This window comes from Leptonotus elevatus, chromosome 1 (genome assembly GCF_054856555.1).
Source record: "Leptonotus elevatus isolate MCC_2025b chromosome 1, RoL_Lele_1.0, whole genome shotgun sequence".
NCBI lineage: Eukaryota > Metazoa > Chordata > Actinopteri > Syngnathiformes > Syngnathidae > Leptonotus > Leptonotus elevatus.
Window position 1 is genome coordinate 11,057,726 of NC_141239.1, and position 17,050 is coordinate 11,074,775.

A 17,050-nucleotide genomic window follows, 5' to 3' on the forward strand; every position below is an offset into this window, starting at 1 on the left:
TTGCCGGCTATCGCTACAGGAGAAGAAGGAAGTAGCGGACCCTGTATTGTCACAAGAGTAAAATGTTAGCGCGAGGGCAGTCTGCATCGTGTTCACATCGCATTTCTCCAATAAACAGGCAACAATGCAGCTCACATTCATTTATGCACTCGGCTGCAGAACGAGGATTGATTTGACAACATGGTGGTTAACTGGTTAGCACGTCCGCCTCCCAGTGCTTAGAGCGTGAGATTGAGTCCGGGCTTCGGCCTTTCTGGGTGGAGTTTGCGTGTTCTGGCCATACCTGTGTGGGTTTTCTCCGGGTGCACCGGTCTCCTCCCACATTTCAAAGACGGTAAAGTAGCACGAAGGAACTTTTCAACCTTAATCAAATATTTTCATAACTCTTCTGATGAAACATCGACGTAAAACTAGTTGAATGGTACTTTTGCCATGGCCTGAGGGGGTCTCTATCATTTTTATTGGCACTTAACAACTTTGAGGAGGATGGTAGGAACACTGCCGCACAAAAAACTACAAATGCGCTGACTGCTTTATGGCATACGTCACTTCCACCTTTACCTATTTGTTATAAAGACGGAAGTCAGAAAATGCCGCAATGCCGCTTGTCCTCATGAGAAACGTGGTCTTCCTTCTGGCATAACGTTACCAACTTTGTCCCTATAGCGGCGCCATAATCAACGTAAACTGAAAGTTCCTTAGTGTTGCTTTAATTGCGCACTCTAAATTGTCCCTAACTGTGAGTGTGGATGGTTGTTCGTCTCTGTGTGCTCAGCGATTGGCTGGCAACCAGTTCAGGGTGTACCCCGCCTACTGCCCAAAGCCAGCTGGGATAGGCTCCAGCGACCTTTTTGAGGAATAAGCGGTTAAAAAAATGGATGGATTGATTGTGTCTGGATTTTTTACTCTGCTTTTGGCAGTCCGATCGGTATTGCAAAATGTAATTGCCTTACCTGGATAAATAAAGATTACGATTTATGTACACGATACACCTCACACTTAAGCGCAGTCAGTATTAAGAACATTTCAAATTTCGGATTAGATGTTAAAATTAAACAGACTAAATGTTTCCCTATTTTTTTTAAAGGGGAAGTCAACCCACCACAAAATTATTGACAATAATATGTTCTATGTAGCCCCACTAGTCTAAATACGGTATTCAGGTTAATATCACGTTAATGGAATCTGAGTTAAGCAGCAAAATCCAGCAGTTTTAACAATATCCGGCGGGCATTTTGCCACTTACTGTCGAGTGAAAATTTCGGTGATGTAATTTTCTTAAAAAATGACATCACAGCTGCTCAGGTCTCAGGTAACAACCAATCACAGCTCAGCTTCAGAGTCTAGCCTGAGTCTAGCCCCACTTGTCTAAATATACGGTAAATCTGGTTAATATTATGTTAGTGGAATATGAGTTATGCAGCAAAAATCTACCGTTTTTATCAATTTCAGTGGGCGGCCATTTTGCCACTTGACACAGTTGCTCAGACTCAGGCAACGACCAATCACAGCTCACCTGTTTTCCGAAGCTGACCTGTGATTGGCTGTTAGCTGAGACCTGAGCAGCTGTGATGTCATTTTCACTCAACAGCAAGTGGCAAAATGGCCACCCCCTGGGATGTGGCGAAATGCTTGGCTTCCCTCAAATTATCTAGGACACACATTTCAAATACTGTATAGCGTAAAAATCCATGCTGATCTATGCCTATAACGAGGAATTTGTGAGCATCTGATGAATAAATCTATCCTGATTAACTCTCTCTCTCGCCCTCCCTCCCTCTCTCTCTCTCTCCCTCTCTCTCCCTCCCTCATGGAAGTGTTGTAAGCGCGCCCACCAGTGCGACTGCGATCAGCGAGCCACAGCGTCGCTTCGCTTCACAGCTCGCGGTGGCGCAAAGGGGACAGCAGGAAGCACGTTTGAGGGCATTTGGGACGTTTGCGGAGTCGTGGAGGATCAGCCTACGCAACGAAGTGCGCGCCATGGCCTCCAAAGAGACCACAGCGTCGGGCTTTGCCAGCGTCAGCAGGGAAATGACAGGTGAGCTAAAACGGACTTTTCCCTGGGGTTAAGCGTGACGTTTAACCTCCAAACCAAAACGCCGCTCCGGAAGTAAATGCTGACAAGAGTGTTTTGGAGGACACGTGCGATTAGTTTGGATGTTCTCCGTCTTTTTTTCTCCAGTTAAGACTTACCTGCCGCAGGCAAGCGTAGTAAATGTCCCCTAAAAGGGAAAATTGGAGTTAATGGTCGGCAAATCTGAAGGTTGTAATTTTATCGATTTGATCCACTTTATGATCGATTCGGCGTGAATCTCCGCTGTGAGATTGCCGCTCGGCGGAACAGGGTTTAAGTGATGTCGTTTATGTATGGCACTCACATTTGTGAAGACTTTTAATCTTTTTATTCGCTTCCTCTCGGAAGTTTGTGTGCGCCGGTGAGCTGCTGAGCAGTGATTGACAGGCCTGCAGGTGCAAACAATAACATGTTTGGATGCTGAGGTGTTACGCAAGAAGCACGTCCCTCATTGCTAATTATCCTGACGGGGTTTCTACTCTAATCTTGCTGTTAACCAGCTCATCCTGGTCGAGTACCTTCTGTCTGGCCATGCTGCATTAAGTCATTAACACACACACACCTGCCAGATCCCAACCAATGGGGGACATAATGACCTCGCCATCAGAGTGGGCAGGGGAAGTGGAAGTGCCAAAAAGGCTGTTTGGATATGAGCAGGGGAATTAAAGTGGAACAGAGGCAAGTGCTCCCGCTTTCCTCTCTTTATAAGGTTTAAACGTTAGGGTCTTACCTAGCTTAGTGTTGATAAATCTCTGTATTAGATTGATCCACACATCTTGCTCATTCCCTTGCCCTATTCTTTCTCAACTTCTTGTTTCTTGAAGGAAAATAAGAGTTAGGAATCTATTTACAGAGAGGATGCAGAAACGCATCTGCACATAGCAGGCCTCTCCACGTTTCCATTAGCCGGGCCACTTGAGTACACTTGTAGCATATAGTCTCAGCTGGATGTGTGGACTTGCATTGCTTCGCATGTTTGAAAAATCACTAAATACTGTAGGCCTATGTGTATAGCTAGCGGGTGGAGGACATCAAACAGATGTGGCCATTCGAGTTCTTAAAGATTGCAGCGTATCTTTCCAGGTTTTATTGAAGTGAGCCAGCTTGCTTCTATTTGGCTCAGATTCTAAAAATAGCCTGAATACGGTAGAGTAGAAAGAGTAAAGTCCTTGTTTAGAGGTTCTCTGTGTGTTAACAGTGTGTGTTGTCTAATCCTTATTCATCAGTTTAATTTCCCTTGACTTCATTAACCTCACATTGGTTAAGGCAACACTGCAGCACTATGTCTCCAAACATAGATTACCGATGCATCATCACCATTACAAACGTGATTTTTTTTTTCATGATGAGATTTTTGTTTAGTTTATTTTCTAATGTATAATGTCCTAAATCCAATCCATGTATATTCATGCTTATGCATTTGTTAAGCGTCAGTGGAATAGCATATTGTTGATAACATATTTATGACAACCTCGCCTACAAGTGTCTAGAGACATTCACGGGGTTCCATAAAAGCCTCAATGCTCCTTGTTATTGATTTTCTGCTGGAGACACTCTTTTCGGTTGACAAAACATACAGTAACATTGTTTTGAAAGTGCGTTTAAAGACCTTACCATACATGTTATAAAAACATGGCAAGGATGTATTTTAAATATGGCATTTCTATGTTGCGGATGATCACATATTGTGGCAATGGCGGGGGAATACTTGTCTCAAACATTACTCACTTTTTTCTGCTAGTGGCGCATGCCAGCTGGCATTGAATAGGCCTATTTATATTACACAAAGATTTATCCAAGATTACTCCAATATTCCAGGCCTTGACTTGAGCAAAAATGAATCACTGCTGTCAAAGTTAGCTTTTAAAATGTTGATAGGCATTTAATTGACGATATGGAAACTTAAATTCTTTAATTGTAATTTTTGATGGAATGGTAACAAATCTATATATTTATTATGAACTCCTGCATCTGTGAGATATCTGTGTAATATTGAGCAGAATAATGCTGCCATTAAGCCATAGCAGAATTATATGTGGATGTGCCTTTTAAGACTACAAACAGTTAAAACTGAATCAACAATGCCCATGTCGGTTGCAGTCAAGTAGGGTACTGACTACTCAGTGTTGCCTCAATTGCTTCATACCATGATTTCATTCATTTATCAAATTCTTGATAAACTGTTTGCAATTTTACACTGATGTAGTATTCTTATAAACGGATTTATGATGAGTCCCATTACAATTTTTGGTGGATTTGCTATGGTTCATCAAATGGCTGACACTTATTAAGGTCGTAATGTCAAATGTTATATGTATGCTGTCTGTTATGTAAATTTGGTCATGACATAGCATAAAATAATCCTTTCTGACCATATATAAATGTGGCTCCAATGGTTGCACATGTGGCGGCCTCGCCTGGAAGACAGACAGTGGGTCTGAAAAGGCTGCCATTGACTGCTGTTCGGCCCGGTTCAAAATGAACCGTGCAATCAATTTTGTTTCTTTGCTGTGACTTATTCTTCGTGAGCAACGTCACTCTTCAGCGGAGGAAGTCTATTCAAAATGACGTGCGGGAGAGACAATAGTTTGTTTCGTTCAGCACTAAACTCAGTTTTAAATGACCAGAAACACAAAGTTATTACACTCATTAAAAACACAAATAGCTGATGGCACTGGTAGCATTTATTTAGTGCTGTCACTATCGAATATTTTTAGAATCGAATAATCTATTGATTATTCAATCGACTAATCAGATTGATTTTAATTTTGCATAAAAAGGGGGGGGGGGTTGATGTACTATGTTACCAGTTCGGTCATTGTTTTCCAAAGTACAAACAGATGTTTGCAAATGTCTTATTTTGATTAAACAAAGAAGATAATCAATCTTCTTTCATGAAGGACTACAGAAATCAGTGAACAATTACTGTTGATATGCTGAAAAAAGATTTGGACAATTTTAAATAAAAAATGGCTCCAAAAGATTACTCAATAATTAAAAGTTGTTGATTAATTTGATAATCGAGTACTTGTCGATTTAATATTGACAGCTCAACATTTATTTCAGAATATGTGTCAAGACCATGGACTTGTATATGAATGGACTAAAAATGCTGCTTACTCACCGTTGCGAGAAGTGAAGCCACCGGTGGCCATCTTACATTGCCACTTGCGAAGGTTGCCTAACACAAATACATTTTCTCTGTGGTGTTGTCACTCTTTTTCCCGGTCTCTACGGCGATAAATGCCACTGGTAAGACGGGGAGAAGCGCTACATGCACATTTTATTGGCTAAATGTGATTACGCAATCCGACTTGCGCAGAAGGTTGGCTAAATGTGTTCGCCAACAACACTAGTTCAAAATACGTAAGACGTGCCCAAAGATGTAACTTCCGCCGTTCGCTGATTGATTATTTCCATAGCCTGTTTGGTTAGGTTTGCTCCGCCTCCGAAATGCGCTTGATGGCAACTCTGTCCAGACTCACTCGCTGGTACAGCGATGAGTTTCCAGGCTAGTGGCTGTCCCCATCTGCTTTCGATTCCTCTAGGTCACTAATTTGATAGACTGAATTGACTCACAGGTGATGCTAACATTATGTCAAACGACAGCCAGATGCCACCAAACACAAGAAAAATGGCAATTAAAATTCCATCATCATAGTCATCATTGTTAATGCATCTGCTGACCGTTCTGCTTATTTGTTCTTGATGTTCCTTGTTTCACTTTTTGAGAGTATCTGTTACTTCTGTGTATCTTCATCTAAAGGAATTTCATTGCCCAATATTTCTTAGATAAAAATCTAAATTAAGCACTTACGGTAGTGGTAGTATGCCGTTTTCAAACTGCAAGCAAGATGAAAAAAAAAAAAAAGAGTGTACTGCTTTAGATTTATGCTGAAAATAATGTTGCATGAAATAGAATGGCAAAACAAATGGTACAGATCTCTTCTATTTGGAATGATTGCTCTGGATCTGTTGGTAATGCCTTGGTAGGAAGTAACGAAGAGCGCTTACTCGATCATACAGTACGAACGGGTAGTTCCCTTTTTTAGGGGAAAACATTTATGGGCATGTGAAGCGGAAAAACAGCGTGAAAATATGTTATATACAACAGGTCTTCCTCGTGGGACCACTTTGCATTATGATGACGGCAGTAAAAAGTAATTGACGAAGGTATAACAATTGTTGTGTATAACAGCAACATGACAAACATGTCAGAACATCTGCCGAGACTTATACGCCCTTCAGCGTTTAAACAGCTTTACAGTGACAAGTCAATCCATACACACCTCCAAGAATGCTGAACGTTTTCTGACTGACTGCCCGTTACATTACTACTGAATGGCAGATGAAAAGCTCCCTTTTGCAGTGGCGGTTCTATTAGTTGAAGATATATTTTTGCCTAATTCTTGCAGCCAGATTCTTGCCTGCTTTTAACCTCAGACTGTCATAATGTGTCAAATGTCCAGCTGCCTCATTCTTTCACTTTTAACTGACAAGACATCATTGATTTTCTTAGCAGTCAATGTATACCGAGCCAAAAACTATTTGTCTATAAAATTGTTGTTTGTACACCTCTGCAGAAGATCTGATACTCCTTGCGTACTCTCTTACAATGTGAGCGCCACCACCACCTACGTTTAGTGGATGCACAATTGCACTTTTTTCTAGTATGTAAAAAAGTTCTCTGAGGGTCCCGGTCACACCCCCTGGCATCGCACTGCCAATCCAGTGGGACCCGCCCTCCTATTTGAGAAGGACTAGTCTAGACTAAAGGATTAAGAGGTGGATCTCAACACTTTTATCAATATAGTGCAAGCAAGCAGAGAAACTCAAGCAACACAAACACACCATTTTGCCAATAAGGAATTACTTGGATTGAATTCAGAGAGTAAAGCAGTTGTTTTAGTTTCCCCAGCAATTTAATTACTCATATATATGTTTTTAATTTAAACATATTAAATTTCAGAGGTTATTCTAGCTCACTTAGTAATTTTCAGTTTGTTCCACAACTCTGTTGAATTCCTGCAATGTTTGGAATTGTGATTTTTTTTTTTCTCTACTACTAAGTAGATTTTTAAATAAATGTGTTTTCCACCTGCATCACAAGCTTCCATGTCCCATTTGGCTAAAGACTTTTTTTTTTCCTTTTTTTTTTTGCTCCATTATCAGTTCAGCTGTTTTGATGCATATCTGTCTGCTTTTCTTCCCCCTCCCAGAGTGCATCAGGAAGGTGCTGGACAAACAGGCCATTAAATTTGTGAGAGCTATCAAACTGGACACCAGGAGCGGGAAATCGGAGGACAGGATTCTGGTAAGAATAAAGAGTCACTTTCAGACTCTTATTACTCTGCTTTCATGCCAAATCACCTGAATGAGGTATCGATTTCTGAAGTGAAGGCATCTCTATGTGCGACTTGATGAATATGGACTTGAACGTCACAAACTGGTTTGAAGCCAAGCGGAAATCAATCAAGCTTAATTGAGACAAATTAAAATACCTGTAAGAAGTCACAGATTAGGGAATCCTGTCCCACTAAAAATCAGGGCTTAAGGCAGATGCTAGCTAAGCAGAGTAAAGTGGACACCGTGTCATGGCCTACTGAATCCAACCACAGAGTTTATTAGATGTGGCAGGATGGCCTTAATGCCACAGGCAGGAGTTTGGTGCGTGCATGTGTGAGCCTGACATTGTACTGTACAAGACAAGTCACTTTTTATTTATTTATTTCATATAAAGAATCCTGTGTGTTGTATGAAAGTACTTCCCAGAGGGGTTGTGATGCATTCAAGGTGCTTTTGTTGGCTTGACAAATGATGGTTTAGTCAGCCACATTAGCAACTGATCACATAATTGTGGCTCGTTTCCAATAATGAATTAAATGAAAACAAGATGAAATGTATCATATCCAGTCATCAGCTGAGTTTTTATGTTCCCCATCCTTTGTCCCAAGACCCCCCCCCCCATCACCCTCCTTTGGCCCCCCCATCACCTCCCCTCCCCACTATTTCTGTCATGTCCTCTCTTTGTTTCCACTCTACCTCCCTCTTTCCCTGTCATTTCAATCACTCTCATCCTCATCATCGCCCCCGATTGTTCTGCTCCCCCCAGCATGCCACTTGCCTCTCTCACTCTCCGCTGCTTCTCCCTTGTGCCCTTCCCTCCATTTACATCTCTATCTTTAATCCAGCCTATAAACAGTAGTGGGTCCCTATTTCTATCACAGGCAATTCAATTAGTTCCAAGATTTTTTATTTTTTTTTAATGTCCATATGGGCCTTGGCTACTGCTAGATTCAGTCAAGGAGGAATGGAGATGTAAGCATTCACTTTTGTTTCAATCTGAAAAAATTGATCCATTTCAAAGGTGTGATGGTGAGCACATGAGGGAGATCTGAATGGTCTCTTAATTCCTGATTTCGGATTGAGCCCTAAATGCATAGGGCACTAGCGGTGAGGAATGATTCTGACTGCCATATTCTGCAAACTTGAAAATAATCTATTTAAGTTTAAAAACGGAAATAATGAAGGTCTACTTATCTTGTCTGTGATGGTTCTTCCCCCTAAGCAGGAGGCTACCTCCAGCTTGATTAAATTTGTGGACAAATTTAGCACATCATTTGTATGTTCTAATTTGTTATCATGTCTGAAGTTCTCTATTTGTATTGTCTGCCCCCTTTTTGCGCCCGGGGATTGATGATATCCAGCTTGTCTGTGTGTGTCGACTGTACCAGCCATCATCACCCTGTGACACTTATATACATCGACATGCTTGAGCCACCCCCTTACAATTCCAGACACAGGCAGGGGGGCGTAGCATCATAACCAAGAGCAACCCAGGGCAATCCGTTCGCGGAGCATCAGCCCGCTTCCATCATTGGGTGTACACATGCACACACACACATGGTTCAGTGCCTCAAAACCTTTCAACATTCTTACCCTCATTACTAGATCACCCTATTTGAGGATTAAAGACAACTTTGAAAACAAAGCACATCTTCAAAGGCAGAGGGGGAGGTTGCGATGCAGCACAAGGGTGGGTGGGGGTATGGGAGGGGGGCACAATAAGAAAAGGAGCTGAAAATGGCACAAGGGAGACTAGAGATTAAATCTCTGGTACGTTGTGATGCCCCAGTTGTTGTTGATTTGACTCTTCCGCCACTTATTTGTCATGATTGGTCACTCTGTTCTATCCAGTGCAGTTCCATTTCTCCTAACTAGTAATGGGCCCATTACTGCGAGAGAATTTCCTTGTTTGACAGTGCTGAACACACTTGGGTGCATCAGAGACTTCTTTACGCTGGATGGTTCCATGGAAGTCCCTATTGTGAGACTTCAGTAGGGATGTGGTTTGTGGTGTTGATGTGAGGACGGTTTCTGCCTGCTTTGTGGTCTTAAGCCACTTACACATGGAGTTTCTGCACTCCATCATACTGCAGGTGTAATAGAAGGCCGTCATTTATTCGCAAGTGAGTTTCAAACAGATGCAGAGTCAGTGTGAGTGACATAACTTCCCGGTAGTGACAATTGCTCTCAACATATAAAGTTGGCCTATGGTAGAGATTTTTGTTCTACTGACAAATTGTGAGAACTTTTGTTAATTGTAGTAATTGTTTGCCTCAGTGTGACAATGGCTTCAAACACATCTGATCAAAAAGCTGGAGAGAGAGAGAGAGAGAGATTCATCAGATGCTCACAAATTCCTCGTTGTAGGCATAGATCAGCATGGATTTTTACGCTATACAGTATTTGAAATGTGTGTCCTAGATAATTTGAGGGAAGCAAAACATTTCGCCACATCTCAGGGGGCGGCCATTTTGCCACTTGCTGTCGAGTGAAAATGACATCACAGCTGCTCAGGTGTCAGCTAACAGCCAATCACAGGTCAGCTGTGATTGGTCGTTCCCTGAGTCTGAGCAACTGTGATGCCATCTTCAGCAAGTGGCAAGATGGCTGCCCTCTGAGATGGATAAACACGGCAGATTTTTGCTGTATAACTCATATTCCACTAACGTAATATTAACCAGAATATCGTATTTAGACAAGTGGGGATAGACTCAGGCAATGACCAATCACAGCTCACCTGTTTTCTGAAGCTGAGCTCTGATTGGTTGTTACTAATTTTCACTCGACAGCAAGTGACAAAATGTTTAAATTGTTCAAACTGCTGGATTTTGCTGGTTAACTCAGATTCCATTCACGCGATAGTTACACCTAACTTTCTGCTTGGGACCTGGGGAATGCTAAGCCAAACTTGTCAAACCAGATACAAGCTACACGTTTGCCTTGCTAGCACTGCTAAACAGTGTCCTTCCTTGGTGCGGATCTTCACATCTAAGTCACTAATCCTTGACTCTATGCCAGCGAATAAGCTACACTTCTGACAAGTATCATTATCACTGAAGGGGAATGAGGTGTAAATGTATGCGATATACCTAGCAAGAATTGACTACAGGAGAGAAGCCACTAACCTCTAAGTTATTGTGAAAGGTCAGTGAAACACAAGAATAAGTGATTTTGCAGTCCAGTGCACTTTGACCAGAAACTATATTACAGCGGAGAAAAATCAGATATGAACAGCAAATTAGCAGGTAAACTAAAAAGTGTCTACAGAAAAAAAAATAACGCAACAGCTACACAGTCCAAAAACTGGAAATAAATTGGTTAAATTACTGCCATATGTTGGCCAGGACGAAGATCCTTTTAAAGTAAAAAAAAATCACAATTATAACATATAGTATAGTAGATATTTATATCAGCAATGTTGTTTGTGTTTGTTTGTCCTTCTTTGCACACAAAAAATAATTTCAGTTTTGAGATGTACTCACATTTATTTATTCATTCATTTATTCATTCATCAGGTTAGCTTTGAACATAAACTATTGTATTCAGAAATGTTTCCATTATAATTGTATGCTATATTATGTTTTTATACTGTTTCCGTAAAGGGATTCAATTAATACTTGCTTAGTGCTATGAATTTTAGGCCATATCACCCAGCCCTCAAATGTAGTAACTTTTCCAACCCCTCTAGCGAAAAAATGTACCTTATGTGCAGAATCATTTTCACATTGTTTTTGGTATGAAAACAAATGAGCCAAGTGGAAGGCACTTCAGTCAATCACACTGACATATTGACAAATCTAATCCAAGGTAGGTGCTTCCAAGGCACAAATAATTTGCAGAGGTTGCCTTGTCGTAAAACTCTATGAGATTAGGAGACAGTCTAAGAAGAGTCGGTGCAAGGTTACTCTTCCATACAGTTTGATGGCTGATTTTATTATATAAAACTGTTAAACATAAACACATTTTTATTTAAAGATTGTATTTATGTCCATGAAAATTAAACATGAAAATGTTTCACCTTATTTTTTAAGAAAAAAAACTTCTTGAGTCTGACCGTTGACGTGTTTTTTTTAAATGTGAAAAAAAATGACAACAGAAGATTTTTTTTTCTGCACAGGTGTCTCCTTTTTTCTTTTTTTTTTACATAGAATATGTTTCATATTTTCAAAAAAAAAAAGAAAGAAAGAAAGATGAATGCCACTGATTGTTTACCCTCAGTTCCAGATGTTTTAGTTTTTCAGCGCTTTATTTGTCCAAATTAATGGCGTAAACAACACATAAACCAGAGAGATGCATAGAAAACAATAATTGGCTGAGGAAAGATGAAAACTTCATCAGCCCCATTTCACAGATATTGGCTACCCTCAAAACTGCCATTCCGAATGTCATGGACTACTGATTCACTAACAGTTGTTGAACCAGTAGATCAAAGAAGGCAGCAGATGATGATGATGATGAAACCAATTTGAGAACAGTAAAAAAGAAAAGAAAAGAAAAGCTCCAAAACAACTGTGACATCAGAACCTTCCACCTTTTTTTTTTCTTCTTTTTTTGTGGAGTTGTGGGTTGTACAGAACAAAGGCAAAAAAGAAGAGTACAGAATTTCATAAGCAAGTTTGCACATTTGTAATAAAAAAACAACTGTTTTTTCTTTGTTACATCGTTAAGCTGTGGGGAAAAAAAATACAACAGTGCCGGATTTCCGGCGTAAGAGCCACTAGCGCGATGACAAATGTGGGGAATATTTGATAGTCTGGCAAAACATCGCCAATGCGGAGAGAATGGCCAACTTCAAAATAAACCTTCCCGTACCAAGTCATATGTGGAGCGCAATGCCAAGAAACACTTTTATTTTGAAGTTTTCCCCGGAAGCATTTTGCCTGTCGCGGCGCAACGGATGACTTGACTCGTCTTGCGAAACGTGTGTCTGCCGTCCTTATAAGCGAAGTGCGCATTACGTGTGCGCATGCGTGAAAATCAAGTTAAAAAAAAAATCTTGCTACCAAACAAAGCCGTCATTTGAATGGAGTGCTGATTGTGTTTGCATAACTGCACACTTTAAAGCTTGCAAGCATTGTTTAAACGGCTTTCAGCCTTAAGTGGCAAAACGATAGGTGCACTTGGTGCCATTATTAACTGTTCTAATAGAGTTTATAGGCAAAAAAAAACCACCATTGCGAAGCTCGAGAAGACGGAATAAAGACCAAATAAATTCATAAATGGGGAAATGAATAAGTCAATAAAACAACACAAGTAGGTCAGTAAATAAGTAAATAAAATAAATAAACTAATAACAAAATACAGCAGGCACCATAAAACATTGAAACTATGAGTTTCATGCCGAGTCAAACGCCAAAGAACAACGATGTGTTTTGAGGGTGGGTAGAGAGGGAGGTTGCCTAATAATAAACAGAAGGTCATTCCAAAATCCATGGGGAGAGATGTGTCCAAAATCTCCCTAAATTTCTAGAGGAAAATAATGTGCTGTTAAGCACAATTTAAATTAAAGTTAATTTTTTTAAATTTAATTTAAGTTGGTTGATCATTATTAAGTGGAAATATATTTTTAACGTCTTATGTATTCATAATTGTTCTTTCACCATGGGAAAATATTATTTTTATCCAAATACCTGATTATTCAATAGAATTTTCTGTAGGATATTCGAATACCAAAATATTCAATATCTGCAGCAGAGAGGGGACTGCAACCCGCAGTGCTATACTGTACTAACTCTACATAATATAAATGGATAATGAAAGAGATGACCTGACATTTTTTTTCAATAAAATCAAAGACAACGTAGGCTAGCGGCAGAATGTTTCTCTTGTTTCAACACTCCATTTTTCTGTGTAATATGCTTGTGTAATAGAGTGTATTACCACTGCTCTGTTACTATTCACACTTCCTCTATTCATGATGCTCTGCATGGAGCCACTCTGTGACTATCCATATTTACCATCTGACAGTGCGTTATATGAGCCCTCAGTGCTGTAATTAGGGCTTGGGCTTTACTTGATTAACATACCACATGTTGGTAGCCCATGGCGGCGAGTCTACGAAGTGTGACTGCTGACCTTCTCTCTCCTCCCCCAAGAGGAGACAAGTAAGAGTTGCCCTGCAGTCCTACCAAATACACACCAAGTATTCCATCTTCTATCCCTTAGTCATTTTAATTTCCTTTCCTCTAGTTTGTTTCCTCACTTTTATAGTCTCCTCGGCTCTTCTTCTCTGATCCTTCTGGCGTCTCTTACACTCATTGCTCATCTCCAGCCTTCATACTCACGCTATTTCCTCTCATCCCATGCACCCCATCCGTGCCACTTCTTAGCCCCCTTTCCTCTGATTGTAAACTTTATCGCATCTTGATCCTGTTGCAACTCTCCAATCTATCTTTTTCTCACAGTGTTTTATTGCCATTTATTTGAGGGGGATACATTATGGAAAAACAAAAACAAAAAGTACAAATAGTCCGGGCTCTGGAGGGTATTCTTACCCGTAAAGTGTGAATTTAAACAATCAAGCACATTTAGTTACATTATCTGCCTGTGAGAGAGCGATTTTAAATGTGGCTGAATTGTGACGGCATTATTGCATAATACCCACCCCCAAACATAGTTTGTGAATTACTGTGCACAGAGCCGTACAGTAATTGACGAGTGCATAATGTTGAGCAAGGAACACACCACTGATGAAACCAAAAATTCTGTGTTTAACCTTCAATTGGGCTTTCTGTGTAATAATAATCTTACAAAAAAATCAATGGCATCTGATGACCAGGAAAAAAAGTTTAGGATAAGTATTATTTCCCAGTATGTGCACATACATTTTGGTAACGGTGGGTTGCCATTTTTGTACATTAGATGACGTTGATTTTTGTTTTCATTATGAGTGCGGATTAACAGGAAACCACTTGACGTCCATAAAATCCCAAATATTGGGATGATTGTTTTAATATTTTCAGGTGATGAAGTAGGCATGAGTAGAGCGTTGAGCTTTATTTTTCATTCGCTAGCCGCTGTGACGGTATATATATTTTTTCTTTCCAGAAGGAAGAACATGAAAGCTGTCTTTTTTTTAGAAGTGTCCCTATCTGAATTATGGTAACACTTGATGTCACACAGCATTTTTATAGCAAATCAAATCCAAAAAGAACAGCTGCCATATTTCAGCACAAGCTACGTCATCGTGATTATGTGACTGCTCCTAAATGGTCAAAATGTTGCTGCCTTGGGTAATGTCATTATTTTGATACTTAATCGGCTGGCTTAAACTTTTCAGATCAGATCAGATGCCATTGATATTTTTGCAGGATTGTTTTTATACACACTGTTTAATTGAATGCTGGACAGTGGACAGAAGTGATTTTTCGGTTTAATCAGTGGTGTGTGCCTTTAGAAATGCTTTTGTCACCCTTGTCAAGTTGAAGCTGTTTGTCTCATTGCACACTCCCACTGTAACTACTGTATATGGTCCAGGTCATAATATTTATGAAAGACGGCCTTGTAGAAGAGATGGGGTGTTATTTTTCGTGTGTGTGTGTGCGCGTGCGCGTGTGTTTTTTTAATGAAAGCTACGGCTGTTCCTTCCGAATCTTTTTAACATTAATTTTCCTCTCAATTATTCCATCGAATAATCGAGTAGCCTAATTACCCCGGGAAAACAAAAACACTTTTTTTTGGGGGTGAATCCAAGGTACTCATAATTTATCTTGTATATATTATGCATTATAAAAATAATAATAATAATTTGCCTATGCTACATAGATAGCAATTGTGATTAACGTTAGCGTGCTAGCAATTCCCACTTCAAGAACAAACACCAACTGCCATTTAGTTCACACACACATTATATCTACATGAAAGTCACTTACAAATCACAAACTATGCTTTAGCATTATTCCACGAATAAACAAGGGTAGAGCTAGCTGTTAGCTACATGAGGTCAATAACTTTCTGTTTCTGTCTTCTTCTGAGCATGTTTAATGGATGACTGCCCTCTACTGGTTAAGTGATGAACACCTAAACCCGAGTGGCATGTTATATTTTGGAATAATAATTACAGCCCAAGTGCTTTTTATGACGCTCAGAACTTCTTTCCTGTGTTTTGTGGAAGCTCAATGTGCTGTTTTGTTTTTAATAAAAAAAAACTTACTAAGTCAGTGGGCGTTTTTTTAAGCAAACATCTGCCATTCGGCCACAAGTTGGTGCATTATCAGAAGGAAATAAAGATCAGATCACAGCCGCCATTCAATACTGCGTGCGTCTGCAAAAAAAAAAAAAGTCAGTGTATAAAACCTGGACGGTCCGGCGGAGCTATGAGGCAGACATTTTTAATTTTGTTAACTCTTTGACTGCCAGACGTTTTCAGAAAAGGGATGCCGTCAGTGCCAGCCGATTTAAGCATTTTGACTGATTTTCAAGGTCCACAGAAAATGTTCTGTTTGGACTATGGAAACACACGTACTACCAAATGAAAGATTGGACTTTCATCTTTCATCAGAAAAAAAGAGTTTGTTTCTACCTTATTCCGTTCTTTAGTAATCAACAATAGAAAATGGTTAGTTTGACCCAATTTCGCCTGTGTTGGACCAAAATACGGAGAAATCAAGCTTTTAGTGAAACGATATTATTTCATGCATTCTAGTGAATTTGACACTTCTTTTTGTCCATGAATGATGCCACAAACACCTAAATAGTGCTTTACTTCTATAAAACACTACCACCAAGAATGAAAAAGTGTTTTTTGATAGCAAAATACGTTTATTTACATTCAACAGTGTAACAATTTGACAACAATTTGGCAAACTATTTACAAATGTGTGCAACTGTGGTGCTATTTACAAATATGTGGATGTTTCAACGACAGTTTTTCTTTTTGTAACACTCTCCTGCGTGCAAAGAGACGCAACAGCATTTGCACAACAGATTGCCTCTTCGCGTGCGCCACTTTCTTGCCGGCCGTTTTTTTCCGGGGAATAGCAAGTATATACTGCAGTGTGTCATCAAGTCTAATATCAGGATCATGCTACGGTTTCGTTACGTCTCGCTTCCCCGTGTCCTTCAGTTGCTATACCGGGTGGTAGGAGATGTTCTGATCCATTTTATCCACTCCATTCATGGTGGCATCGTAGTCCAGAAACAGTGTCTTCTCCGTGATCAGACTGTACCCGCTCCTCCGATGAATATGCATTGGACTCGGGGTACTCTTCATTGTCCGATCGAATGTCCGCTTGTGCAGCTCCGCGTTTTCCGGCGTTAGCAGCGCTAGCCGGTGAGGCTTACTACGTGATCGTAAACACGTCCAGGCTTCCAACTTTGGCGTCAAACTCGCAGTCATCATCATCATCATCATCAATCTGCATTGGTCGATGCCAACTCTCCATCGCCCGATCGAATGTCCGCTTGTGCAGAAGTACCCGGCCGGCTATTGTGCGCGTTTTCCGGCCTTAGCAGCGCTAGCCGCGCTAAGCCGGTGAGGCTTACTACGTGTTCATAACAGTCACGCCAAAGCTTCCAACTTTGGCGTAGAGCTCGTTGTCATCATCATCATCATCATCAATCTGCATTGGTCGATGCCAACTCTCCATCGCCCGATCGAATGTCCGATTGTGTAGAAGTACCCGGCCGGCT

At 40.4% G+C, this 17,050-nt stretch overlaps 1 protein-coding gene across 5 annotated transcripts in view; it reads left to right on the forward strand.

Moving 5' to 3' along the window:
- Positions 1-1,826: 1,826 nt before the first annotated feature.
- The window catches only part of carmil3 (capping protein regulator and myosin 1 linker 3), an 85,038-nt gene continuing 69,814 nt past the window's right edge, over positions 1,827-17,050 (forward strand). For all 5 annotated transcript variants that reach the window (XM_086075242.1, XM_086075259.1, XM_086075251.1 and 2 more), the window contains exons 1-2: positions 1,827-2,038; positions 7,294-7,388. In XM_086075242.1, coding sequence (XP_085931368.1) covers positions 1,981-2,038; positions 7,294-7,388 — 153 coding nt within the window. In that variant the 5' untranslated portion in view covers positions 1,827-1,980. The remainder of the gene's footprint in view (positions 2,039-7,293; positions 7,389-17,050) is intronic.